Raw genomic sequence first — 26,355 nt, 5'->3', positions numbered from 1 at the left:
AAAACGTATACCTATCGTCCTTACAGTGATCTGATCTCATATATATAACAATTTTAATGGTTTTTTTTTTTACATTATATATCAAATACTTCCTCAGTTTAATTTGTTAACGGAAGACGCGCCGTCGAATCTGTTCAAACAGTACTCTAAGATTCATGTCGATTGAAGTCAGACAGGGTGCGCAAGACTCTACATATTTTGACATGAATCCAAAAACACTGACCATAATTGTAAATCGTAGGATACATGCACATATTATACAGGCACCTTAAAACGTTAAACATTTTATTTAAAACATAGGGTCGTCCGACATAATTACATGTAGCGTGGTTACCCCAAATTACCTGTTAATATAGCTATATCTTAAATAAGTTTACCCTTTATCACTGCGTCTACTGGTAGGACCAAGTCTGGCGTCGAGTTTGACACGAATCGGTTACACTACAACCGACACAAAAGTACAGAGATTAACAGGTACCTCGCGTCCTAATATCATAAACATATATCACTCTGTCATCCACTAGTCATAAATGTTCATGAATCGACACTTAAACGGTGTAATATTTACAATGTCGAAATCCGCCGTGAGAAAACAAATACATTGTGTAAACCCCCTCTCAACTAGCGAAATGACAGATTTACACAGTTGATGCAATGTCAGTATGACTGTATTATTCTCAGAAGATGTCTCTCCTCGCCTTTAACAGAGCCGCAGTACCATGGGCATTGGAAACATATCTTGACTGTTGGTTGATTGATCCATAAATTTAAAATTGTAACTTATTTAGCATTTTTAAAAATAAAAATAAAACAAAAAATATGAGCTTTCCAATAAGCTGAGAGTGCTACCAACAGCAGCTGTCGTAAAGTTTGAGATGGGTATGAAGAAGCTCGCGTAGTTCTGCTGAGCATGTACATGTATTTATGGGATGATAACTTGGTATTAAGTGCGTTCACGAGAGGACAACTGTATCTGTCGGTCAGGTGGTACTGTGAACTTTCTCTCATAAGCATGTGTCCCTGATTTTATTGATTTCCGACCAGACAACGATACCCCCGTGTGTGAAATAGGAGAACAAGATGTCCATTAATTCTGTAGGAACATTCGGATCCCTCTGACTGTATCAATAACATTCGTCTACGAATGGTGACATCACAAAATAAAACAAAACAAAAACATCTCGAGGTTGATCTCTATTTCGCCATATAATCCACCCGTGTGTCCATCGCATATGTATGATAGCTCGTTAAAGCCATGTGTCTCATCTCGCATTCTCGCATTCTCGCCCTCTCGATCTTAAGTCGAAACTGCAAGAAGGCGAAGACGTGACGGCGAGGGATTGAAAACGCGAGAATGCGAAGGGAGAAAGATTAATCTCGCGGTTTTGCCGTCGCGTTTTCGCATTCCCACGTTTTCGCTCTCTATCTCTTAACGTAACCGAGTGTTTTATCGCCTCTACTGACTTGGGGAACACTCCATCATCCCTTAGTTTGCATTCTTAAATGACCAATTAGAAGATACAGTGTGTTTTATAAAATAAACAATAACAATGCTGCATTTTAACAGATAACAAGAATTTTAGTTGAATAGGTGAAGTAAAAAATAGCGGACCAATGAAATCGTGGTTTACAAAACTTGAATGGCAATGGCAAGATGGCCGTAGACTTGACGCTGATACATTTTGTACCTGTCGAGACAAACAACCACGGGGAGCACGAGAGGAGAAATGACGTGAGGTGTTAGACAAGTAAATATATTTGTTATAACCAAAGCCTGTAATTGTAGACCGCCACTTTTTCTTTGTTTCGTTTGAAGAAATGTTCTTGATCGTGTTCGACTAAAGAAGATTCAACTCTTTTCAGAAGCTGCGCGTAAACAAATATACTATCTAGGTAGGGTTTCTCCTTAACTTTCGATAAAAACTACCGCCGTTAAAAAATCTTTTCTGGTAAAATTTCGACGACACTTTGAATTAAATGGACCAATTTTTGCAGGACGGAGGAGTTCCCGAGACCTTTCTCTATAATCGGTCTTTACCTTATAAACGTGCTAAGCACCATGGCCATTGGTGATACCTTATTGGGAAATAATCTGAATGTGGCATGAACTAACTATAACTGAACAGGGCTGAATGATGATTTTGCAGCAGTGAAGATGTTTTCCGTAACTAATCAAATACCAGTGGCAAACACGACTTGTTCAAACTAAACGCTCGCTGTACCCAATGTTCATGATAGTTTTTAATAAGTTTGAAGAAATGGTAAGTTTTCATAAATAAGTTGAATACTCTAGGACAAAAACTATCCTAATGGACACTGTATAAGAGCTGACAATACTGAGGATAATGTTAACTTGTCTCCAGTTTACTGACCTGAAAACAATGATCCGTTCACAGTTACATGTATATCATACACATGACAATACATATCCCAGGTCAGCCGTAAGGCCAACAAGTGATATTGAAGGACGTAGAATCTTAAAGACCATCAATGAACTGTTATCAGAAACGCTGAGTATGAATATATTAGTGAGTAGATGATATATATACGGTATCACATGTTACCGTCATGGGAGGAGCTCACCTGTATTTTATTACCACTGTAAACACAATTGATGTCAGCTGTTGTTGCGAGCTGAGCAGGGGATTGTAAACTTACCCAACAAGTTGATAGTACTAAACTTTGTAAAAGGTCCACAGGGGGAGTTAACGCGTGTTCATAAACAGTGTAACAGAACGTGGACGCATAACCGAACAAATGCACGACTTTAACTCGACCGAGGGTTTTATGACGAGGCGAAGTGCGCACGTGCGCAGAAATCTACTGCTTTCTGCACTTATATGTCTTGTTCTAGGACTAGCAATTGGTCTTCTTATTGGGAGATTCGCCACGTGCCCGGAAGAGTCAGAAGGGAACGTCCAAGGCGTTTTCTTACCAGGAGTCTCGGACAAAATTGTTCAGGATGGGGACCCTACTATCAGCGAGGAAATTATCAGCAGCATTAATCCAGACAACATCAGAAACTACCTCAGGTAAATGGATCAGATACTCGTATTGTGGTTGTTGCATTGAAGTTGATGAGGATTTCGATAACTTTGAATATATTTTTCACAAGTTTAAAACACGAGATTGCATATTACTACCGAACCAATAAATCTGAGGAAGCTGTTTGAAGTTGGCTCTATATATAACATGCAGAGTCAGTGCGACATACATGTACGACATTCAACGCTCAGAATTTGAATGTCTAACAACTCACCGTATGACATTCAACATCCGAAATATGTACGTCCAGCCAGCTCGCTCGACACTTGGCACTGAACACTCAGAATGTGATTGTCGTTTAAATTAAATTCTGAAAATCATATGAATATTGAGCCAACTTCACACAGCTGTCTTAGAATTATGTACGGTCATCCGCGATAGGCCGTGATAGGGTTACCTATAGGACAACAGCTGTGTTTAGTCCTCGGTGACCTCGGATGACCTTCCTGTTGAGTACTTATGAGTCGTTATTTGTGAATGGTCGATGGCTCCTTTTGATGGTGTGTAGACATAAATCTCTAGGCGAAATACGAGGATTAAAATGCTAATAAAGCATCAGGTCGTCTGTCTGGACGTATACGGTTGTTTAATAAACACGCATACTCAACAATCTTGTATGTAAGCCTGTCTGGGGTAAAATAAATAGTGAAAAATACACCGTGGAGAAGGTTAACGGACTTGGAGGGCGCAGAACTTGTGTCCCCTTGCATTAGGGGGCGCGGCGACGTACTCGGAGGGAGCGCGAAGCGTGAATATGGCGAGAGATACGAGCATGAACTTTTTCGATCCGGTCTCGGAGAGAGATATCGATAGCTAATCTAATTTTAATTAATTTTGCATGTTAAGCAATAACTAATCTATCGTTGAGGGGTGTTGGTTTCAGCGAAGAGTTCGCGATTTGCTCAAGCTAAGGCACATTAATGACGCGAGTGGAGACGAATGATCGTTGTTTACGTTTTCGCTGCTAAAAACAGCGAGCCTGTGGCGTCTTGCACACTGTATAAACTTCGTATGTGATAAATATGGCTTGTTCGATGCCTCCAGAATAATTCTTTATGATTACTTGTCTGTTTTCTGTGTCAATGCCATGAAATAGCGAAAAAATGGGGGACAGAGTTATGAAGGAGAACACCGAGAGCTGGCAACGGTATTTGGTGGAGGTTTAGGTATAAAATTAGCCGAAACGGTGTTAAAATAACCGAAACGGAGAAATAATTCGGTTTAATTAAATTGGTATTATTTAAATTATTATTGAAATAGCCTTTATCATGTATGCAATAAGGGTGCCCAACGCTTTTTTTTACCTGTCTTGAGTTAAACTGCTCATCATATGTTGTCATATGACATGACTGTCTGAGGTGTAATTAAGCATGTTATGTTAACGTACCGTCCACGTAATCACAGGGACCTGTCGGAATTTCCTCACCTTGCTGGTACTGATGCTGACTACCGACAAGCTAAAGAGCTACAAGACTTTTGGAAACAGGAAGGATTGGATGAGGCTTTCCTAACGCCGTATGACGTCCTGTTATCCTACCCGAACGTCACTGATGACGACATGATGAACCGGATAGAACTCCTAAACGACACAGATGGGATAGTATATCAGTCCCCACTAAGGGAGAAGATTCTGTACCCTACAGAGAACAAGAGTGACGTGGTACCATCCTTCAACGCCTACTCCGCCCCGGGAGACATAGTATCGGTACGTACGGCCATACATAGATCTAGCTATATAACGGTCATAGACGTTTAAATGATATTTTCCCTCCTCTTTTTGATATATTTATAATGGTTAGGTAAAATGATTTCTATCACAATACCCTGTTATAATTTCACTCTCTCATCGTTGTATAAACATGCGGACTGTTGGATAATTATATAGACAGAATACATGGTTAGTATCTTACAATACAAGGTTTATTTTGGCGAGAGTTAGGAAAGACGAGATGGCGAGCCTTTGGCGATAGTATTATCCTGCAACAATTTTCTACCAGTTGAAGATATTCAAAACAAGCAAATTGCCGTTTTGTTTACCTTTCTTTGGTACAAGTGACCCTTCATGAGTGACGTGAACGGCTACATCGCGCAGGAAAATATCCATTCATTGATAACACTTGTGTGTGTTAACTACCACGAAACTACCAATGCGCCATTGAAAAATAGTTCCACGCTTTTTTTGTAAATCAGAGTTCAGTTTCAGTTAAACACGTATGGAAATATAACACAAAATTACTAATTATTCCTGACAAAGACCCATTTAATTTACAATAAAACACATTTTTTACACATTGAATTAAGCTGGGAATTCTCCGGGGTCACCTTGCTCGAGTTGTTGTTAAACTGTAGGCCTGGAGCACGTGTTTTTGTGACACTGGGCATGGATGCATTTTCTGATTCAGATTGAAGGTTATTTGTCAACATGTTTGAATGTGCTCTTTGTTGCGTTTCCGAGATGGAACTATAGATTACTACTGTCCGTTAATCTGCATGATATTTGTTGGTGGAACATTCGCATCGCGCAGTTTTTGTACAAGGTGCTTTCTAGCGCTGTAATATTCTAATTGTAAGAATTCGGTATTTACTTACATCATGCACTTTTTTTAATAAAAACAACCACATTCAGTTTTAGCTATTACGATTCTGCATTTACTCGCTTTTGTTTACTTTAACGTTACAAATTCAGGTCAAAGTTAAGGGTCAAGTTGAAAGTAGCACCGTCAGATATATAATAAATTCAGGTGAATCGTATTGATACATAAGGCAAGTGCATTGACGGTTAAAGCATACGGTTAGTACGGTAGTAGTTATCAGTCAGTGTCAGTATGTGTGAGACAGTTGAAGGATAAACAGGCTAAATTAATGTGGAAATAGTCAATTATTTATAAAGATATTGTTTTTTGATATCAATTTTTTACATAATATAGTATCACTACGCCTCATTTGCATATGACAGTAAACACGTATGCATTATACTAGATCACCACTTCGCTACTGCCAACTCATATGTGTATAATTGGGGTAGAAACAAGTCGCACTATTCGAGATTCTGTAGACAATATTACGATCTCACTTTCCTTTTGAGATATGAAGTCAGACGTGTTTGATACATGTTGGTATGCCCGGTGGTTCCTTTGGTTACCATCCTAACTCCCATTTGAGATTATAATACCAGAATTTGTCCTAGATTTGTATGGCAAATGTCGTCGATGAAACAGAAGACGCTTACTCATTTGAAGCACCTGGTCATATTCCCCGAGTACTTTTTCATGAAGTTCCATACATTTTTTTTTATAGATTATTGTTTTGTTATTCTGTTTATACTTTGTCATCTTTAATCGATTTTGAGTTGGAATTACGGTTTCGTTATTATGTATGTGCTATTCGTTGTTTTTCCTTTAATCTTAATGGTGTATATCAAATAAATAACTAAACTATTTACTGCTTGTCGGTTTGCTCAATAACACAGACACCGTACATTTAACAGGAGCGCCTGGTGTATGTAAACTACGGCCGATTGGAGGACTACCGTTGGCTAAAGAACAACACCTCCGTCAACATAACGGGCGCCATTGTAATAGCCCGATATGGAAAGATCTTTCGTGGAGACAAGGTTGGTTGTAGAAAACATACTATCGTTAGAACGATACGGAAATATCCTCCGTTGTGACACAAAAAAAAAATTCAGGTGCTATTCTTTTCGTGGTCGTTTTGGACATATATGTATAGATGGTGACAAATTGATTGATTGATTGACACCGCTACTGTATTTAAGCCCGATATCGTTTGTCAAGCATAGATTTATTTTTCTTGTGATTATATCTGTTCACATATCGTACATTACAATTGATCCTTAATACTTCCCATCGGAACAGGTTCACCTGGCTAGTGAGTACGGTGCAATAGGTATTATCATTTACTCTGACCCTGCCGATTACACCCTGGACGGAAGTACGTTACGTGTATATCCGGAAGACTGGTGGCTCCCTCCCTCAGGAGCACAACGGGGAACTATATTCAGAGGTCTTGGAGACCCACTGACGCCCGGCTACCCTGCAACAGGTACATATACAATTACGCGAAGAAATTACTCACTACTGCTTAACGGTCTGTAATTTGGTGGTGTTAAGATCAATAATGATATGTAGAATGTTAAAGTTAAAAAGAAAACTCTCCATAATGATCTTATCCGTGATCATGACTCATCTAGTTTTGGCCTTCACGTACACTCATCTTCACATACCAGCGATATTTTTAGCCGACGACACTTTACCTATGGATTGTTCTATTGGTAATCCGGAGTGCCTATTAGATATGGCTTTTGAATTTTCACGAACGTGGCGCTTAAATTATAATCCCGCAAAATGCTAGCTTATGTTGTTTTTCAATAGTCATGCAAAGCGCATTGCGCTGATTGAAAGTTGACTGGGAGAACAGTATCCGCAGGAATTACACTTACGTCAAATCTGCATTGTGACGAGAACATCAAAATGTCATATGCCAAAGGAAGACGCATAGAGTGGTGATATGAATCCACTAACCAGTTGTAAACTGATATAAACTACACTAACAGTGGAGGTGTGAATCCACTTACCAGTTGTGAACTGATAGTGCAGTCACGCATGCTCTATGGGTCATAACTTTAGGCTAATCCAACACTATATTCAAGACAAGATCTCGACCTTGTTTAAAGATATGCTGCACGGAAGTGCAACGATTTCGAGAAGACGTCCCCGATCACCTACCAGACGAAAGATATTGTCAATTTACATTCGATAGCTAAAACGTTACTCATCTGAATCGAGACAAGTGGGCTTAACTGTGAGTGAACATTGCCGATCTGATACTTGTAATGATCTCAGAGATGAACACTTTACTATAATTAAGATGTGAAACCTTTATCATGACTCTGTACATTGTTTATATTCTTAATTTGTTGTAAACACAGGATAAGACACAATACATGTACAATCTCTACAACAAAGAGGAAATAAAAAAAATCTGTCTCTCTGTCTGTCATAAATTTCTACAGAGTCAGTGTATTTCCTGTTTGACGATGGTCTCTTTCCTAACACGGTGATGTAACTTCCTCTCGTATTGAGCGAAACTTCCACAGATCATCATACAATTGATAGACATGAATTATGGTGGCATATTTGTAACAGCCATGTTTCTGTCATGGTTGTAAAGCGTTTTGTACTAAGTTGGCAGGAGATAGTATGATCTTTCCATTGAATGTTTGGTTTTTCAGAGACAGCATACAGATATGGAGAAGACAGCCGCGAGGCCAGATTACCTACCATCCCTGCCCACCCTGTAGGCTACGGTATAGGACAGAAACTACTCGGGTAATTTACAAGTTTTTAGTCCCCTACCGGTGAAACCAGGGAGACTATAGGTTTCCTTCCCGCCATTTGGCATGTTTTTAACAAGGCACGCACGACAACAAATGTACTTGATCATAACTCGTCATCCCAGTAACCTATTATTGTCGTCGCTTATCATGACTAAAACAACAACACCTAAGATTGGAGCAATCCTTTCCCTGTTCAATCACCTAGGGAACCATACGTTATCTACGCCCCTGACCTCTGTATCAGATTCTACACCCATTCTGCCAATCACAGAATTCTGATGTTGTTTCCCGCAGTCGAGTATTGCGTGGTTTTGGACCTGCTGTCTCTGATAGTTACTATTTTAAATGATTTATTAAACTTATATTATACATATTCTGAGCCCGTTTTGTTATACCCCCGTTCCAAGTGCCTCATACCATCCGCTGTCTCTACTTATTCCTTGGTCAGTTGATTTGCAGTCCCACTGTAAATTTCTCCATATTAACATGTATTGTCTCATTATGAGCTTGAGAAAAATTAGCAATAGTATTTCTTTTTTTTTCAATTAACCATTCTTGCCCACCATATATGGGACAAAGTATGATAGGAACTGTGTACATCATATCGATAATTTTCTGTTCAGGTTACGTCTGATGATTGACGAATGATTGTTTTCAAATGATTTTATCGGTGAATTATATCTATCATTAAAATATTCTGTACATTTCCCGATTGTTTATTCCTTTACAGTGCTATGGCGGGAGATGAGGTGCCGGCGGATTGGAAAGGAACATTAAATATTACCTACCGTCTCGGGGGACGTCTAAATACAGCAGGCTGGTAAGTCTTACTGGGGAGAATACCAGATCTTACCGGGGACAGCTCAATACAGCAGGCTGGTAAGTCTTACTGGGGAGAATACCAGATCTTACCGGGGACACCTCAATACAGCAGGCTGGTAAGTCTTACTGGGGAGAATACCAGATCTTACCGGGGACAGCTCAATACAGCAGGCTGGTAAGTCTTACTGTGGAGAATACCAGATCTTACCGGGGACACCTCAATACAGCGGCTGGTAAGTCTTACTTGGGAGAATACCAGATCTTACCGGGGACACCTCAATACAGCGGCTGGTAAGTCTTACTGGGGAGAATACTAGGTCTTACTTGGAACAGCTCATTATAACAAGCTGGTAAGTCTTACTGCTGGGAGTATCATGTCTTACCAGGAACACCTCAATACAGCTGGCTGGTAACTCTTATTGGGGGTAGTTAGATACACACATCTTTACTTCAATAGCATTGACGGTGCGTTTAACTGTGAGCAGCTCAATACCATGGACTGGTACGTTTAGCTCAATACCATCAAATTGATTGGCGCGTTTAACTGGGGACTACTTAATACCGTTGATTGGTATGCTTAAATCGGGACAGCTCAATCACATAGATTGGGGGATAATCAATACTCACTGAAGTCTATTCACAAACATGACAGCGCCAAAACGCCACAAGAATTAAAATGACACTTGCTATTTCATGTTTCTCTACAGGAAAATCAGAATGTTTATTTCAACACAAAATTCCATGAGGAGGACCTATAATGCTTTTGGAATTATACGAGGATCCATAGAACCAGGTAAGTCACTGATCCAATGTGTCACTGTCAAACTTCTTTTTAGGATTATGTGTATTATAAAATATTGAAATACACAAATAAAATAATTAAGATGTAATTATATTTTATTTTCTTATTTTACTTGTATATTGTTTGACAGACCGATACGTATTGATGGGTAACCATAGAGACGCCTGGGTCTTTGGCGCCATTGACCCGTCTAGTGGTACTGCGACCATGATGGAAGTTTCCAGGGTGATGGGTAACCTGGTAAAACAAGGTAGAGTGTACTTTGTCTATAACACATTCCACGTTTCACATATAAGTTAATCATTATAATTTAATCCCATTTACACAATCCAGGTGAAAACTTTATTTATTTATTGATTTACTCCGTTTTCTGTGCAGCCAATGGAAGCGGCGTTACAAACGGCCACGTTATTTTTTTAGTTATGACTTTATAACATATTTGTGAGCTAATGAAAATGCTTGTGACCAGCACAATGGAATTATTCAAGAATATTACATTTAACATGGATAGATAATTGTACAAACCTAATTGAACCAATGCCAAGAATTAAAAATATTGTTGAGAAAAAATATTGATGTAAATCAACAACACTAAAACGGAAAATGGTAATCAAAATATAAATAACATCAAACAAACCAATTAGTTTTGTTGACAGAAACATCCACCAGAACCCACATTAACAAAATTGGCAGACCAAAATTGTCATGTAATTATACGGTCGACGTTCCCCCTTATTACATGACACCCCCTTTAAATTCCTAAGCAGATACAATTTGTAATAATTCACTGGTTTTAATTAAAATATTTCAGGAAGATGGCGACCGCGACGAACCATCATTTTCTGTAGTTGGGGTTCAGAAGAGTATGGTCTTCTAGGATCCAACGAATGGGTGGAGGTAAGAAGTTAACACATATTACAATTTGTTGGAAAACATGTTTCATCTGTTAATCTAAGTCATATCAATGTCTTTTCCCAAAAAATTGTCTGTTGAAGTTCGGGCGATGCTTCAATTACATAATAAATTTGTTTCCCTTCCGATCCAGCCAACCTCAGTTGTTTCTATTGTGTTTATATAGCAATACGTGAAGAATCTAGGCTCCAGGTCGGTTGCTTATGTCAACGTAGATATCGCCGTGACGGGTACGTATCCATAATGACAAAAGTCACGCGGTAATCAAGTAAATGTACAAACACTTAAGATTTAATCAGATATGTACGCGATGGAGGCATCACCTTTCTGTTGAGGCTGTCGATGTAACGCCAGTGTTAACGTCAATGATATTCAGGCGACACGATGATACAGACATTTGGAACATTACTCCCACGTGGTCAGGGTTATATATAGCGATGCTAAGGTACGTTGTTAGTAACTACATGTAAATGCAAGCATTATTCATCGAGTGATCGTCATTCCCTATGCCTCATTCCTAAGTTAACAATCATTTATACAAAATCCCCTCCAATAATCCTGCCGTCCCATATTCCACCAACCTTTGGCGAGGACAAAAGTGGCTTGAATGTCCTCTCTCTACTCAGTATAATCGTAAATGTTATAACACATGCTTGCAAGTATTGTCACCACGATAGTTTTCATTTCGAAAAAGATGATGCACGACAGCTGATGTTAAGTTGTGAGCCTTATATTGAAGGATTTGAATTTTGCCAGACATATTGTATTAGTTTTCAACATAACCCCCTTCAGTATCTATACACTCAGTGCTACTTTTATAAAGCTCCTTTTCTTGGGTGTTCATAAAGTCATCCTCTGCATGTTAGGGTTAGGGTTAGTGTAAGGGTGCCTGGAATAGCTGTTTTCAGTTTTGGAAATAGATGAAAGTCTGATAGAGCGAGATAAGGTGAATAAGGCGGATGCTCAATCAATTTAAAGCCACAATCGTGAATGGCAGCCATGGCAATGATAGACTCTATCCCTAAATGATTTTGCCCATTTTGCAAAAGCCGCTTGTCTTGTTTACTTCAGAGTGCTACCTCGTCGATATACACTAACCAAATGAGACCAGTCCTTGGGTACACGGCCCTATATAGTCAGCGAATAGCAGGACTTATAAAGAACATCATTGAGTACCTTCAATACGAGGCTCACAACATATCAATCAACACTCGTAACCGAGGTTTGACCTAGATTTGTTATATGACAGGTAACGTCGATTTGACCTAGATTTGTATGACAGGTGTCATCAATGATACCGAAGACGCTTCCTCCTTGCACCTTTTTCCTGTTGTTAGATATTTTTCCATTACTTTATAGGAAACTTCTCCTTTAGAGCCTCCGGGACACCTCTGATGTATCAGTCAATGTTCGACGCCACAAGACAGGTGCGATGTTTTAGTCAAATCACAAAACTGTTAGAACAAAGAGATGTTATGTAAGCTTATTTAAGTTTGTTCTTCTGATTAAGATTTGCAACCATGTTAAGTACGAATAACAAATTTTAATTTGATGATTCATGCTGGTAGACAATAAACTTATATCCATGCGAGTGCTTAGAAACATCAGTATAGTACCTAACGATTCGTCTTTTGATCTTTACGAAGGTAAAATGATAAATAAGCAGTTTATACATTCTGTGTTATTGCACATGAAAATTATACACGTACCAGTAATTAGTGTATTGTTGATATTTAAAGACTTTGTCTAAGATGTACATTTAAATTATCATTAATGATTGTTAGGTTCCCAATCCCGATGGCGGGGACGTACAACACGGTTTACATACAGTCTACGACAAATGGCGGACGAGTTTTCCGGGACAGGATAAGTCAAAACCATAGTAAGTGGAAGTAACAATACTTAACGTTATTACAATAAGTTAATCAACTCCTACACTGTATGTCAATATATATGTATATATATGAGGAATATATGTATATTTAGAGGATGATATGGATGGTATATATGAAGCATGGTTATCTGTTGATTAGAGAAGCGCAGGGAGTGTCCAAAAAGCACTGGGTGTGTATTGACATACTTGAATGTTGATTTGAACATCAGGCTAGTAATGTATTTATAAATATCAGAAATTAGTCATCAGTTATGCTCTTAAGTATCCATGATATTTCATGAATGGGGAGTCTTTGAATTTACTATCACTGGTCAAAAATTCCATATTCTTTGTCCTTACTTCATGTTTAAAGCTCAATCAAATATTACTGTCATTTTTTCTTTATTTACCGACTGTTGTCGATTTTCTACCACCGATATTCATCGGTTTATGAACCTTTGTCGATGTTCAAATTTCCAATGAATCTTCACTCGTTGGCCGAGCAGTATGGGGACGCTTGGGGCAGGCAGCGACTATGCTGGGTTTGTGCAACTTGCAGGAATTCCATGTGTGAGCGTCCATTACTCTTATGACATGGTAAGGGTACTTCATACCTTAATACTAAGGTTGTGTTTCTCAAATGCTTCTCAGAAATTAGGTCAAAATTTAGGTATAGGAAATATTATGTTAGACCTAATATGTTAAAATTTATAGATCTTATGCCACCAGAGACCTGTACCATCAGTCAAAACCTGGCTATGTATATTTACAAAGCAAATGAATTAAAAAATGAAATACTGTTTAACGAAGAAGTATGTGAACTTACGTGTATATTATTCTTCGCTTATTTTATGTTAATACTGTCTTTCATGCTTTAATGGCCTGTCAGAAATACTGTGAGGAAATATTTCATTTGTCAGTTGTTAACTTGTTGTTGACTGAAATCGTACGAAAATAGTATTATATCTGTAACTGTTCCTACTGAGTATTAATCCTAGTATGCATTGGTTCCACCATGTACATATGTATGTGAATTATGTGTACAAAGGCAATAATGTATAATGCAAAAAAAAAGACGTTTATATTTAAAGACATTTACACATGATATTTATTATTGGGGTTCAACAATATATTCAAAGGTCGCTATATTTACATGTAAGTTGTCACATTTACATTCTGTGTTGCATTTGCCTATATCGTTAGTAAACAGATTAATATTTGTTTCGTCTAAACGGGCAATATGAATATTCGTCTGTCATCAGAATGGTATTCATATCGACTGTATACTTGCATATGGTTACATATCGATTCTTAAATGTAACTAGCAAAGATAGATAAACTACTTTTTAGGGGAATTCCCTTTTTCCATCTTCTCGATGGAAACTAAAAATAGACAGTTCATTGGATGAAATAAACTATGGCTGGATGTTCAACATTGATTTAAAAAATATTAAAATATTTTTTTTTAAAACACATGCAAATAAATAAATAATTACTACTGGGATATTTTTTAATATGTCAACTTTATTAAAAAGAAATAAAATTTTCCTCTGTTCCGTCGTCTGCTACCGTCTGATTTGACAAGTTTGACAGTTCTTTCCAGCATGGAACTTTCTGATGTGAATTTCGAAATCCTACATGATCTGGTATTTGATGAAGAAGATGACATGGATGGGTTTGTAAATAATGAAGAAAATGATACCATGCTCTCAAAACAGCCTTTACAAACTAATGAAACCCTCCTCGATGTACCCGTGTCTGCTTCCCAGTTTATGCCTGTCCCCCCACCCGTACCCCCACCAATGCCTGTCCCCGAAACAACAATCCTAATACAACAAACTTCGGAATCTACTGGAATATCTTCCGAGAGAACATTCACGTCTGGAATCTCAGATTTAAGGGATTATATAATGAGTAAGAGAAAACCCAACACTGTTCGGAAAACTGAAGGTTGTATCAGGAAATTTGTTGACTGGATAGCACAACCACCCCGCTCTGACGTAAGGCCATTGTGCGATATTTTGCCATTTGAAATGGACACTTATATAGGAGGGTTTCTTTTATTTGCCCAGAAGGATGACGGATCCCATTATGAACCCGACACTTTGACAAGCTTCCATCGCGGAATTGACCGTCATTTACGCGAAATAAACTATGCACACAACATCATGACGTCAGAGTTTTTTCAGCACGAGCCGCCAGGTGTTGCAGTCGCGAAGGAAAGAACTTAAACAACGGGGGTTAGGCAACAAACCAAATGGGGCCGAGCCGTTCAGTGAAAATGAGGAAAACGCGTTGTGGGAAAGTGGGCAGTTAGGGTTGGACAATCCAAAGTCTCTTCTTAATACCATTTGGTACCATAACACGAAATTGTTAGGGTTCAGGGGGTGTGACGAAAACAGGCAATTAAAATGGGGAGATCTTGAACTGAAAACAGATGAAAACGGCCAAGAATATTTGGAATTCAATGAAAGATCGACTAAAACCCGTGGAGGAAATTCTAGTCACCAAAGATCGTTTAATCCAAAACTTTTTGCAAATCCACAGAATTTATCCAGGTGTCCAATCGAATCTTATAAACTTTACGCAAAACACAGACCAGTTGAAATGAACACTGGCGAATCCCCTTTCTATCTTGCTGTTAACCACAACGAGAACGGTAAAAAGTGGTTCAAAAATCAGCCAGTTGGGAAAAATAAACTTTCCGTAATGATGAAAACAATGGCTAATAATGCTGGTCTTGTTGGAAAAAAGACCAACCAATCTCTCCGAAAAACTCTGTGCACAAAACTTTTGCATTCTGGCGTTGCACCGACGACGATTATGCAGTTGAGTGGCCATAAAAATGTAAACAGTGTGAACAATTACGCAGTTGCGTCTATGGATCAGCAGCGTGAAATGTGTGAACTTTTACAAAATGTCCCCAAAACATCTTTGTCATCAAAGTGTACATCATCAACACTGTCTCGCCGTGACGTAGTAGGTTCCAAAGAGATCGCACCTGTTCAAAATTCTACGGTCCCACGATCATCTGGAGACTGTCAAAATCTTGCTACCGGGATGTTTTCTGGAGCGAATATTACTGGCGGCACATTTAACATTTCATTTCAAATATCTTCCCAATCTTCCTCTCAAGTTATATCTCCTCCTAGGAAATATCGTAGAATCCTACGAATCACTGACGATGACTCAGTGTGACATGTCACTTGTTTTTGTGAATGAATTGCACGCGCTGTGACGTAGTCGCTCAACGACAGCCCATCAGCTATATGTCTAGGTATGGAGAATGTGTTTGATGCCATCGATATATAGGTTTAATTTGATTTTTTTACTATATCCATGCTTAACTAATGCTAAATCAAATTAAATTAAACAGTATTTGTAAAGTTTGCTGCTTGAAGTAAACGATGTTGTATTTTAAATCATAATTAAATGCCGAACACTTTCACTGACAGTTGGGAGAATTTATTAACATATATCTGATTGAAAATAAATGATTTCGCATCAATTAGTGCTGTGATTTTCCTTAACATTTTCAGTTTGAAAACAGAAGGGAGTTAATCAGTACAAAAATATTGATCAAGTGTAAACTGCCTTTTAATCAGTTGACGAACTCGATCATGATGACGAGATCACGATTTATTTTCTTCATTGAAAACGAAAATAATACATAGTGATGTGACGGCATTTGAAACCGCAAATGGATTCCATAATTAAGGAAAGTTGTAATTAATAAAGGTATGTGATAAAAGCAAAACCACCCATATGTGTTGATCTGTCGAGTCGGATCGCCCTCGTTTCTTGCGCGGAGGAAACTCGGGCGATCCGACTCGACAGTATTTATCTATTTATGAGCGGGCGAACTCAATTCTTACTATACCTTACCTGCAATATATATCAAGAATGATACATTCGTATTTGTAACAAAAGCTTAATGTATACTGTTGTCGTTAAATATTTTCTGTGTTATCCATAAAAAACCACACAAAAAGTCATGTCTTAGACAACGAACAGAGAGAGACATTACATATTCAATCAATGATTTAAGTACATGTGTATTAATATAAGTGTCTTTGCAAATAAATGTTAATAACTCAATATACGATAGTGTGATATATTACCAAGTCCAGTAGTTGCCTAAAACAACCTGTTTTATCCATGTTTAAATAGCGTAAAATGACAATTTTACTACATGTTTATGGCATCCAAAGATAAATAAATTCAAATTAGTTAAGGACTTCTAAACCACCATAGTAAATATTTATTAAGAACGAAGTAGTTAACACCAGGTAGGACCAGTGTGCTTTTAGACAACATGGTCAACCTTGTTGAGGCAATTTGATATAACCAACAAATAACATATTTAGCTACATAGGTAATAGACATGCTGTGGACTTAACTGAACAAGGATCTTATTTCATACAAGAGTTGTATGATCCAGACTCAAAATATCAAACTTTCGTCTGTGGAGATTCGTTTTCGATTGGTAACATTAAAACAACTGTTGTCAGTTATTTTAAGGAATTTCCGTGAGAGATCATCAGATGATTTATGATATATAATCATAAATCTACTTTGTAATATGCAATGTACTTCAATATCCCAAGATGAAATTATATTGTGACTTTAACTTGAACGGTAATGACCATACATATGTCCGCGATGCGGTATTAGAGAGTTTACATTAGAAATGTATGTAACCTCTTCTAATTAAACTTCCATGTACGTTCGGAATGTATCTGTATGTAACATCTTCTATACCTCCGTGTATGTTCGGAATATAAAGCTTTTATATATACCCCCACAGAATACTTACAAGATCGGGTCCTATCCCTTGTACCACACTGTGTATGAGACATTCTATGCCGTGGATCAGCTTATTGATAGAGGCTTCAAGGTAAGATATATATATATATTACTGACTATTCGACAGAGTATGCATAGTGTATTTTTCAGGGAATCCAAAGCACTTGTAATATCATGGTTCTCTTTATAAGAAACTACTGGGTTTGCTACTCGTTTAACACATCAACAATCTGAAACAAACAATAATGAGAAAAGTATAACGGAATACGTATTATTAGCTCACCGCTTACGAGTAACCGTGAGCTAATGCTGTACCCCGGGCGTCGGCGTCCCACTTTAAAGTTTTTGGAAAGCTTGTAAGTCCAAAAGTGTAGACATCACACACTTCTAATTTAGTTTATACATCCATTAGAGGTCTAGGAGTGATGCTATGGCAAAATCATGCAGAAAAAAACCCCTATTTTTTCGCATTTTACCATTCTGTGGACTTACTTCTTTTGTACCAAACCCGCTTTAAAGATTTTGGGGTAGGTTTTGGAAAGCTTGTAAGTCCGAACCCTTGGAGCGATATTATGTGACGTACAATTTCAAAACGACATGCTATAAACATACATAAAAAATTGGTGCATAGTGTGATTGCTGCCGCCGGTGAGCTTTCGCAATCATTAAGTGCACTTATACAGAGATGTTTTTTTCTTAAATCGGCTGGCATGTAAAAGTATGCTTAAATGAAATAAAGTGTTTGATAATTTGATGTTTTAATAATAAAATTTTAATTAATATGAAGTTTAACTCTTATGCTGTTTGATAAATCCGACGATATTAAGTTCCCTAATTTCCCTAGCATGTGTTCGAGGCTGTCGCAATACTATTTGTTGTTGATAATTTGCCGTCGTTTTGAATTTTGTTTTTATAGCTGTAACTTTAGTTATAGTTTCTCTCGGTATCACATGTATAGCATGGATTCAGAATGCTGTAAAATAAGGTAGTCATTGCTAGAATATGTATGTTATTTTCAACACATTTATATGCATGTATATGTTTTTTTTGTCTCTGTGAATTATGATATTGTATGTAACAATATATATAATAATATATATTATGCGATTCCAAATGTTTCGTACGTTCTCGATAGAATAGATAGAATATAATGTCTAACAAAAATACTTAATGTGTGTGTCTAGGTACATTGAGTACTTTCATCTTCTATGGAAATTAATATATCTACATCATTATTATCGTTCAGCGTCATCAAGCCGTCGCTCAAACTACAGCCGAACTGATGAGGAATCTGGCTGACTCTCTCATAGTTCCGTTTGATGTGACAGACTTTGCTAACAACCTTCAGACTTTAGTAAACACATTGGACTCAGATTATGGAGCACTTCTCAGAAGTCAAGGCATACGATTTGGTAGGTAGTATTGGTAAAGGAAAACATCAGTAACATGGAAGAGGTGTCAGTATATGTCTAACAACAAGCTTGAATAACAGAGCGCAGTTATAGCTTATTTCATATTAATCTTGCATGTCACGTGTCTAAGTACTATTCGGAATACATTACCAGCCGAACATGACATACGCATATCAGTTAAGATAGTAAAGCCATGGACCAACGAACATGTAAATAAAGCATACTCACGAGAAGGTAAGGTTAATAAAACGACCACGACATCGGTTACCAAGGTTGATATTTAACGAAAAATATACCACAAATCAATGTACAGTTTGTAATTCAATATTTGTTTGATGAAATAGTATCAACTTGATGTTTTCCCATCTTTTTTCCAACTACAAATGATGTCTAGTAGTTACCGATATAACTAGCAGATTTTAGAAACACTGTCGCATTACGAGTTTGGTGCTTATTAGAATCCAACTTTGATTACTAATTCGTTGCTGACTGTGTATCTGATGTTTCCAAAACCACTGCTACGTTATTATATTTTACTTGACTAGACAATGAAATAGGACAGTTGGTTGTACAAATGTACATTAACGTTGGGTTTTGTGTCAGATTATAAAACGTCCACATGTACAGATTAACTATTTCATATAAGCAAATAGTGCATTGTGCCTGCAGTTCAAGTAACGCAACAATGTGGTATCGTTTATCCTCATAATTTGAAAATATAGAATTGTTTTCGTTTTATTGACAATTAAATACAAAAGTGTATATCTTACCATTTTTTTATGGTGGTGTTTCTTTCTTCAGATTGGATAAAGCAGGCTGCAGACAATTTTTCCTCCGAAGCAGCAACATTCAAGACTTTAGTGGAGAATGTAAACAAGAATGAGTAAGTTATGTCTTTTCCATTACATAAAATATAAATATCTTTTAAATTTTATTTTGACCTTTATTTGGATGATGTATTGCGATTTAAAATTAGGCCAGTGTTATATTGGTCGTGATACACATTGATAATACTAGTTTGCCTTTCTATCACAGTAGTCATGTTCGTGATAGTCTTTTAGGCATTTTTCATACACACTTGTATTAAAATTTCGATCATTGCCTAATTATGTGTATTTAAAATAATCAGTTTGATCGTTTGATGTTTTACTACAATCTTCGGACACATTATTCACGATGTATCTTTGCTGCTTTATCCGGTAATTTTATGTGGAGTATTTTTTCTTACTATATTGTTAACAATATTAGTCCGCGGTAATGCTATTCATTCATTTATTTATTTTGAAGCCCGTTTGCTATTCGCCGGATAAATGACCAGTTGATTTTGATGGAGCGGGCTTTCATGGATCCCGCAGGACTTCCGGGTCGACCCCAATCTAGGTATCTTTTCCAGTAAAGCAAATGATCAAAATAATTGTATCTGTACTAAAGGTAACTATGTGTAGTACAATAATAATTATTGTGAAATGAACACTCATTGTCATAGTAATAACATTGTATTTTCATATTAATTGAATGAATTTTAACATACTCGCTTCTCTTCTCTAATTCATTTCAGACATATCCTATTTGCGGAGAGCAGCGTTAATTCCTACGCCGGAAGCAGCTTCCCAGGCCTAGTAGATTCATTGTTTGAAATAGAGACTATTCCGGAAGCGGAAGCAGTGGCACGATGGGAGATTGTGAAACACCATTTTTCTGTGATAGTATTTACGATAAACTCAGCGCAGTCGACACTCCGGGAAGTGTCTTCGTTTATGCCCGAGTTCAATGGAAAACCTTAAATACCTTTGTACATGTGCCGCCATCACACGTGTAATCATCACACAATGTAATAGAACATTTGAAATTGTTTTGTTTTCGGTAGCTAACTAGTTTTATGTGTGTAAGGCCTGCCATTGTGGCATAATCATCCTTAAGGTTGTGTTACCGATGAACTTATATCTTTAACTACAAAATTTACATAGTTTGGCTTTATTTAACAATTGAACGCTTGTTATATTGCATTTATTGTCAACATAAATGCAATCTGGATGACAAAGAATAGAATGTCGTCTTGAATATTTATCTGTCACAATAATTGATATATTTTCATTAACATAGGTTTTTATGTTTCTTTACTTAAAAAAATTGTTCTTTGCTTTCACTTCTGTCGCAGTATGGTAATTTATAAGAATAGTATTTTCAAAATCTAATTCATCTCCACAACCAACCTGACACACAGCACAACGTGAAAAAGATCAACATAGCGCCAGAATGACGATCAAAATTCTCGTTCCGTTTGATTCATCCATAGAGCAGTGAGAGGAATTTCCCCGACGTTGATCGAAATGGTGTAGCAATCACGTCATGTGATCTTTACGAGATATATGTGGTCTCATAGATGTAGCCAAGATTAACATTGAGGCAATGCCAGATTGCATTGCTGCGTCAAATGTGAATAACGCAAATTGTGCCGAATTTTATCATTTTATTATAATACCATTAATGTTATCAATGATAAATAGGAAAATATCTGTATTGCCTTCAATTTCATAATGATTACAAACATATGTTACAGATATTCAAAATACAAGGTAGTTTTAACTGGAACAGGTAACATTGAAGAAAGACAAAAATTAAAACTGAAAAATATTACCGCGTGATATCCAGTACACGCAAACCACTCATATCAAGGTCAAGTTATATGTCAAGGTCATTTATTTATTTATTAAACATAGTCACGCAGATAACGCTCGGTCTTGACCGCGTATTGCATGACGTCATAGGGCTCTGATTGGCGTCCTCTGAAAACAAGGATTTTAGAGGTTACTAAACTGGATTAATCGCGGGGAACTTCGCCATATCTTGCCAGAAAAGCATAGTTGCGATAACTTTATAACAAGCCATCAATCCTATGCCTTTTGATTGTATGGAAATATAACCAATATCTTTGATCGACGATCTGTATAATGAAGTACACTTCCTTTTATAACATAACCCGCCGTAACGCTACCATACTCGGATCGAAAACCTTGTTGAAACGGCACAAGATACCCGATGCCATATGATCATCTTAAAACTCTACTATATATATTTTTTTCCTGTAATACGGATGTAAGTATGATATCTCGATAAAATTAATATTAACGTCCATAAATGTAGATTCCCATTAAGGCAATGGGAGAGTACGGCGCCATGTTAATATTACAAATTGTGTCGAATGTTGTCACGTTCTGATAATACTATCAATGTGATCACCTATAATTCCACTGGTTCTCTTATTGATCTGGTGTGATGACCGACATAACGTTCATTGACGAAAAACACAACTCACAAACAATTCGTCTTGAACATTTGCGTACTTTCATTTAAGTGTTTGCCCAAGTACCTCTACTTGTATATTTAGTACAGTAATTATATACAGTATATTGATGAATTATTTTTTTGGAGAAGCTGAAATAGAAAAAGCCTTATTATTGTGCAGAACAAAATCCTTTACAATGCGAAACGCTATAAGGCCTAATCCCAGATTTTAACCATATACGTCGTTTAGTAATTACGTGATGTGTGGAGGGGTTAATGAGATGGGTTAATGTATTATATGAACCAATACATGTCAATCCTAAAGGTAGTACTCTCTGAGTACATAACCCAAGCAGCTTGGCTAGCTAGGTTTTACTTTTGTAGTTTTTACTTGCGTGTGGAATGTTTTCTTTCTAGTTTTTTTCATATATCTTATCCGACATTTTGCGAATTTGTTTAAAGAATTGCAATGCTTTAGTTGGTTATCATTGCTATGTTATTAAAAGTCCATCAAAGTAGACACCGATTATTTAAACAAAGAACGTTACGTTGTATTGTATATTAAGTTACAAACATAACGAAAGCGCCACAGCAAGTATTAAGATTTCAAAACAATCAATTTCCTTTGTAATTAGACGAATTGGTTGTTGGATTTTTTGGATTTTTTTTCTGTCAATATGCTTGCCATATTTGTTGCTAAAACTGCGATTTTCATGCAAGGAAATATATTTTCAAAACAGATATACGTTTGTTATGTTAATAAGGTCGGCTTTTAAAGTGTTTTTGTTTGAAAATTTGACAGTATATTGAGGTAGCGATTCTATAGGAAGGTACTTGTAAATATCATCAGTTCACATGACATTTATAGTCGAAATATCTCCTTAAAATTGATTTCTTTCAATGCTTTATGATGTGGAATATAAATAAATACAGTATCTTTAAACATAAATTGTGGTAGGTTATTCATTACGCTCCATAGGTGAGGTCTGGGAAAACAAAACAACATAATACACATATAGGTATAGTACACACATTTTTGGAATGGTTTGTGTGCTATATAAACTGTTGTGGCTCTTTAACAATGAAGACTGACCCGGTGCATTGGTTGACCACATCCGAAGGAAGGACCGATCACACATTCCCGACAGAAATACATCGATGTTATCGGCACTTCATGTCTGAGGTCGGACATTCCCGACACAAATACATAGATGTTTTCGGCCCTTCACGTTCGGGGTCGGACATTCCCGGCATGCATTGATCCCCACACACAATTAGAGGTATCCATCGTGTCTTGCATACATATCTCGGTGACAGCAGCTGATAGAAATACAAAACCACATTTCCTTATTATTTCCCAGGCAAGAAACAAAGTAACATAGATGACAATAACCCCTATTTCGAGTTGGTACCATCTGTGAAAACAACAACAGTCATTGAGGAATACATCGCACTAACAATTGAACAATTGAAATGATCGACTCTTCTAAACTAAGCAATAATGCTTGCTAAATGGCTTTATATCTTAATATTCCCACAGATAACCTGTTTATATACAGTAACGGTAGCTCAGAAGAGAAGTATAGAAGCGGAAATGGTGGTTTTAGTGGTTTGTAACTTTGTAAGCATGCCGACCATTACACAGAGGCTAGTGTGGGCGATATCCGCCTCCGATCTGGTATATATTGAGGTATCGCTTCATTGCGAGTGAAAATAGCATTGTATTTCATTTGAAACTGAGGATTTGCAACATTGTTTAATACGAGGAAAACTTTGCTAAGATGTTTGAAAATTCTTCAGTATCAGACGTGGATACGTTGGACTATTGGAGTGATGTCCTTGCTGAGCAGCTGAGACCTGTCTTAGTGATAATCGCGAGTTGTTTAATCCTGGGAACATTAGGGAATGTGTTTGTGATGTACATTTACTGGTTTGGTAACAAATCACCAAACGAAGACCGTTTCTTTATACCGTTTCTGGCGTTATTTGATATTTGTACATGCGCAGTGTGTTCTGGATCTGAAATAATAACGGAAGTGCGTCCATTGCGTTTTGACAATAATACTGTGTGTAAAATGATGGCCTTTTCCAGCATAGCATTTGCGACTATGTCCTCACATCTTCTTCTCCTCATCACCATCGATCGCTACCTCAAGATATGTACACCGTTTAGGCCACAAATGACATTAAGACGGAAAAAGCTAGCACTTGCCGTCATCGTCTGTGCCGGAGTCGCTGTATCATTACCTTCTGTTATAGTATATGGCTCGGTTTCCGTGACAATGTGGCAAGGGAACGTAACAGGAAGATTGTGCATCAACGTTCCGTCAGGAGAGGAAAGAATATGGCATCTGACTTACAAAACAGTGATGTTTATATACGGTTCAGCCCATTTTCTGGCATTGGTTGTTTTGTATATACTAATACTACGGTCGATATATATTCGAAGCAGGGCCCGCCTCCGGCTCCAGTCAGGGCAATGGCAATGTCCGGCACATGACAAAAAGGGTCGAGGAGGACAAGGGACAGAGATAAACGAATCTTCTAAGCAAATGGGCAATAACTGTCAAACAGAAACACCGGAGCACAGCAAAGGTTCAATATACTCCAATGCACCAATCAATGACGGTTCGGCATTTCCAGAAGAGCCTGTGTCAGTGGCCGATGACAGAAGAGACTCGACTCCAACTCCATCTGATCAAGATTCTGGTGGTCAACAAACGGACGAAGGTTTCACAATGGATACTGGAAAAAGTCAGTTGTGTGATATACAGACTAACCAAGATAGTGTTCCAAATACACCACAGGTACACAGGCAGAACACAAAACTAGTGAAGTCTAATAAACATCTAAAAATTAAAGGGTTACGACTGACGCTAGTCTTTCTGGTCATCTCAATTATTTATGCAATTACTATCTGTTTGAAGCTTGTGCTTATGACCATGGAGTCTGTCAAGGAAAGCTTCTGGACTACCATGACTCCATCGGAGTTTGTTTGTTTTCGGTTCTTGTACAGTGCTTTTGTCATCAACTTTATTGTCAATCCATTTGTTTATGGTTTCCTTGACCGAGAGTTTCAGCGAACTGTAAAGGAACGGTGTATATGTAGATGAAAAAAAAAATGCTTGTTTCATAAATAATGGTTTATCATGGAACGTGGCTCACATGGCGTGTTGTTAGAATCAATATAAAGTATAACCAAGCTCAGTGTGTGCATACTTACGATTTTAACAAATAAATGCATTTCTACTGTACGTTGTTGAATTGTTATCATTAAAAAAGTTCAAACCTCTATCATATTTGTATAATACACTGATAATAAAAAAAACAAAGAAAAGGGGAAAGCAGACAAATTTCAGAAACCTTAAATGGTGGTATATGGCGGAGGTGGTAGAGGGAAGGAGCTGAGTTTGGCATTTTGGTCATCACACCAGACATTTGGCAGCTTCCTTGATAAGGAGGATAATGCTGATAAGGATGTTGATGATTTAAATGGTTCTGCTGCTTTCAACGGTGATCACGCTATGTTTGATGTACGTCATACAGATTACGTGTTGTATTTCTCTCTTGACCTGTGACGTCGGTCACACTTTTGGCCTTAAATTATCTTGTATCTTCCTTCTTCTGGCGCCTTTCCTTCTCTTTTTCCTGTACGTCATTGCCCAAAGAGCTATCGATATTTCGCGTGTTAATGTTCTGTGTACAGACATCTTTTCGTTCCTCTGTTGTGTCTTTCTCGTTTATGCTGCCTATCCCAGTCGGTCCACTTACTCTCATCAACATATACATTTACGATTGCAATGCCCGCTTCTAATGACTTGTTCAGTTAGTTTCCGCAACTGTAAAGTAGTCGTCCTCTTTCATCACAGTTTTCAGGAACATGTCAATAGCCGTAGTTTCTCTACGTTCCTCCCCTGACTCCAAATATACAGCTGTAGCTAGTTATACATATATACAGATTGTTAATCCTGTCAGCGTCACCAACTTGTGTTTCCTCGGGACGTTTTGAGACAATGTACAACTCTTTTCAACACAGAGACAC

The 26,355-nt window shown here is 37.5% G+C and overlaps 2 protein-coding genes across 2 annotated transcripts; both read left to right on the top strand.

Annotated features, from left to right (window-relative positions):
- Nucleotides 1-2,565: 2,565 nt before the first annotated feature.
- On the top strand, nt 2,566-21,187 carry LOC117324237 (N-acetylated-alpha-linked acidic dipeptidase 2-like). Its single transcript, XM_033879992.1, has 18 exons — nt 2,566-3,032; nt 4,450-4,750; nt 6,533-6,658; nt 6,921-7,107; nt 8,297-8,393; nt 9,132-9,221; nt 9,931-10,016; nt 10,156-10,275; nt 10,837-10,922; nt 11,104-11,167; nt 12,297-12,364; nt 12,722-12,819; nt 13,317-13,407; nt 17,618-17,707; nt 18,863-19,028; nt 19,830-19,911; nt 20,316-20,408; nt 20,587-21,187. Exons 1-18 carry the CDS (start codon nt 2,758-2,760, stop codon nt 20,810-20,812), a joined length of 2,346 nt encoding a protein of 781 aa, XP_033735883.1. The 5' UTR covers nt 2,566-2,757; the 3' UTR covers nt 20,813-21,187.
- A 12-nt stretch (nt 21,188-21,199) lies between these two features.
- Nucleotides 21,200-25,567, top strand: LOC117324239 (cholecystokinin receptor-like). The gene has a single exon (XM_033879993.1). The coding sequence runs from the start codon at nt 24,095-24,097 to the stop codon at nt 25,424-25,426; it is 1,332 nt and encodes a 443-aa protein (XP_033735884.1). The 5' UTR covers nt 21,200-24,094; the 3' UTR covers nt 25,427-25,567.
- The last annotated feature ends 788 nt before the right edge of the window (nt 25,568-26,355 follow it).

This window comes from Pecten maximus, chromosome 3 (genome assembly GCF_902652985.1).
Source record: "Pecten maximus chromosome 3, xPecMax1.1, whole genome shotgun sequence".
Taxonomy (NCBI): Eukaryota; Metazoa; Mollusca; class Bivalvia; order Pectinida; family Pectinidae; genus Pecten; species Pecten maximus.
Note: the sequence above shows the minus strand (reverse complement) of the source record. Positions and strands in the feature narration are given on the sequence as shown.

Coding starts and splice junctions, on each gene's coding strand:
- LOC117324237 (XM_033879992.1), top strand. CDS start 2,758: ATGCACGACTTTAACTCGACCGAGGGTTTTATGACGAGGCGAAGTGCG. Junction 19,029..19,829: donor AAGTCAAGGCATACGATTTG/GTAGGTAGTATT, acceptor TTCTTTCTTCAG/ATTGGATAAAGCAGGCTGCA. Junction 20,409..20,586: donor CCGGGTCGACCCCAATCTAG/GTATCTTTTCCA, acceptor AATTCATTTCAG/ACATATCCTATTTGCGGAGA.
- LOC117324239 (XM_033879993.1), top strand. CDS start 24,095: ATGTTTGAAAATTCTTCAGTATCAGACGTGGATACGTTGGACTATTGG.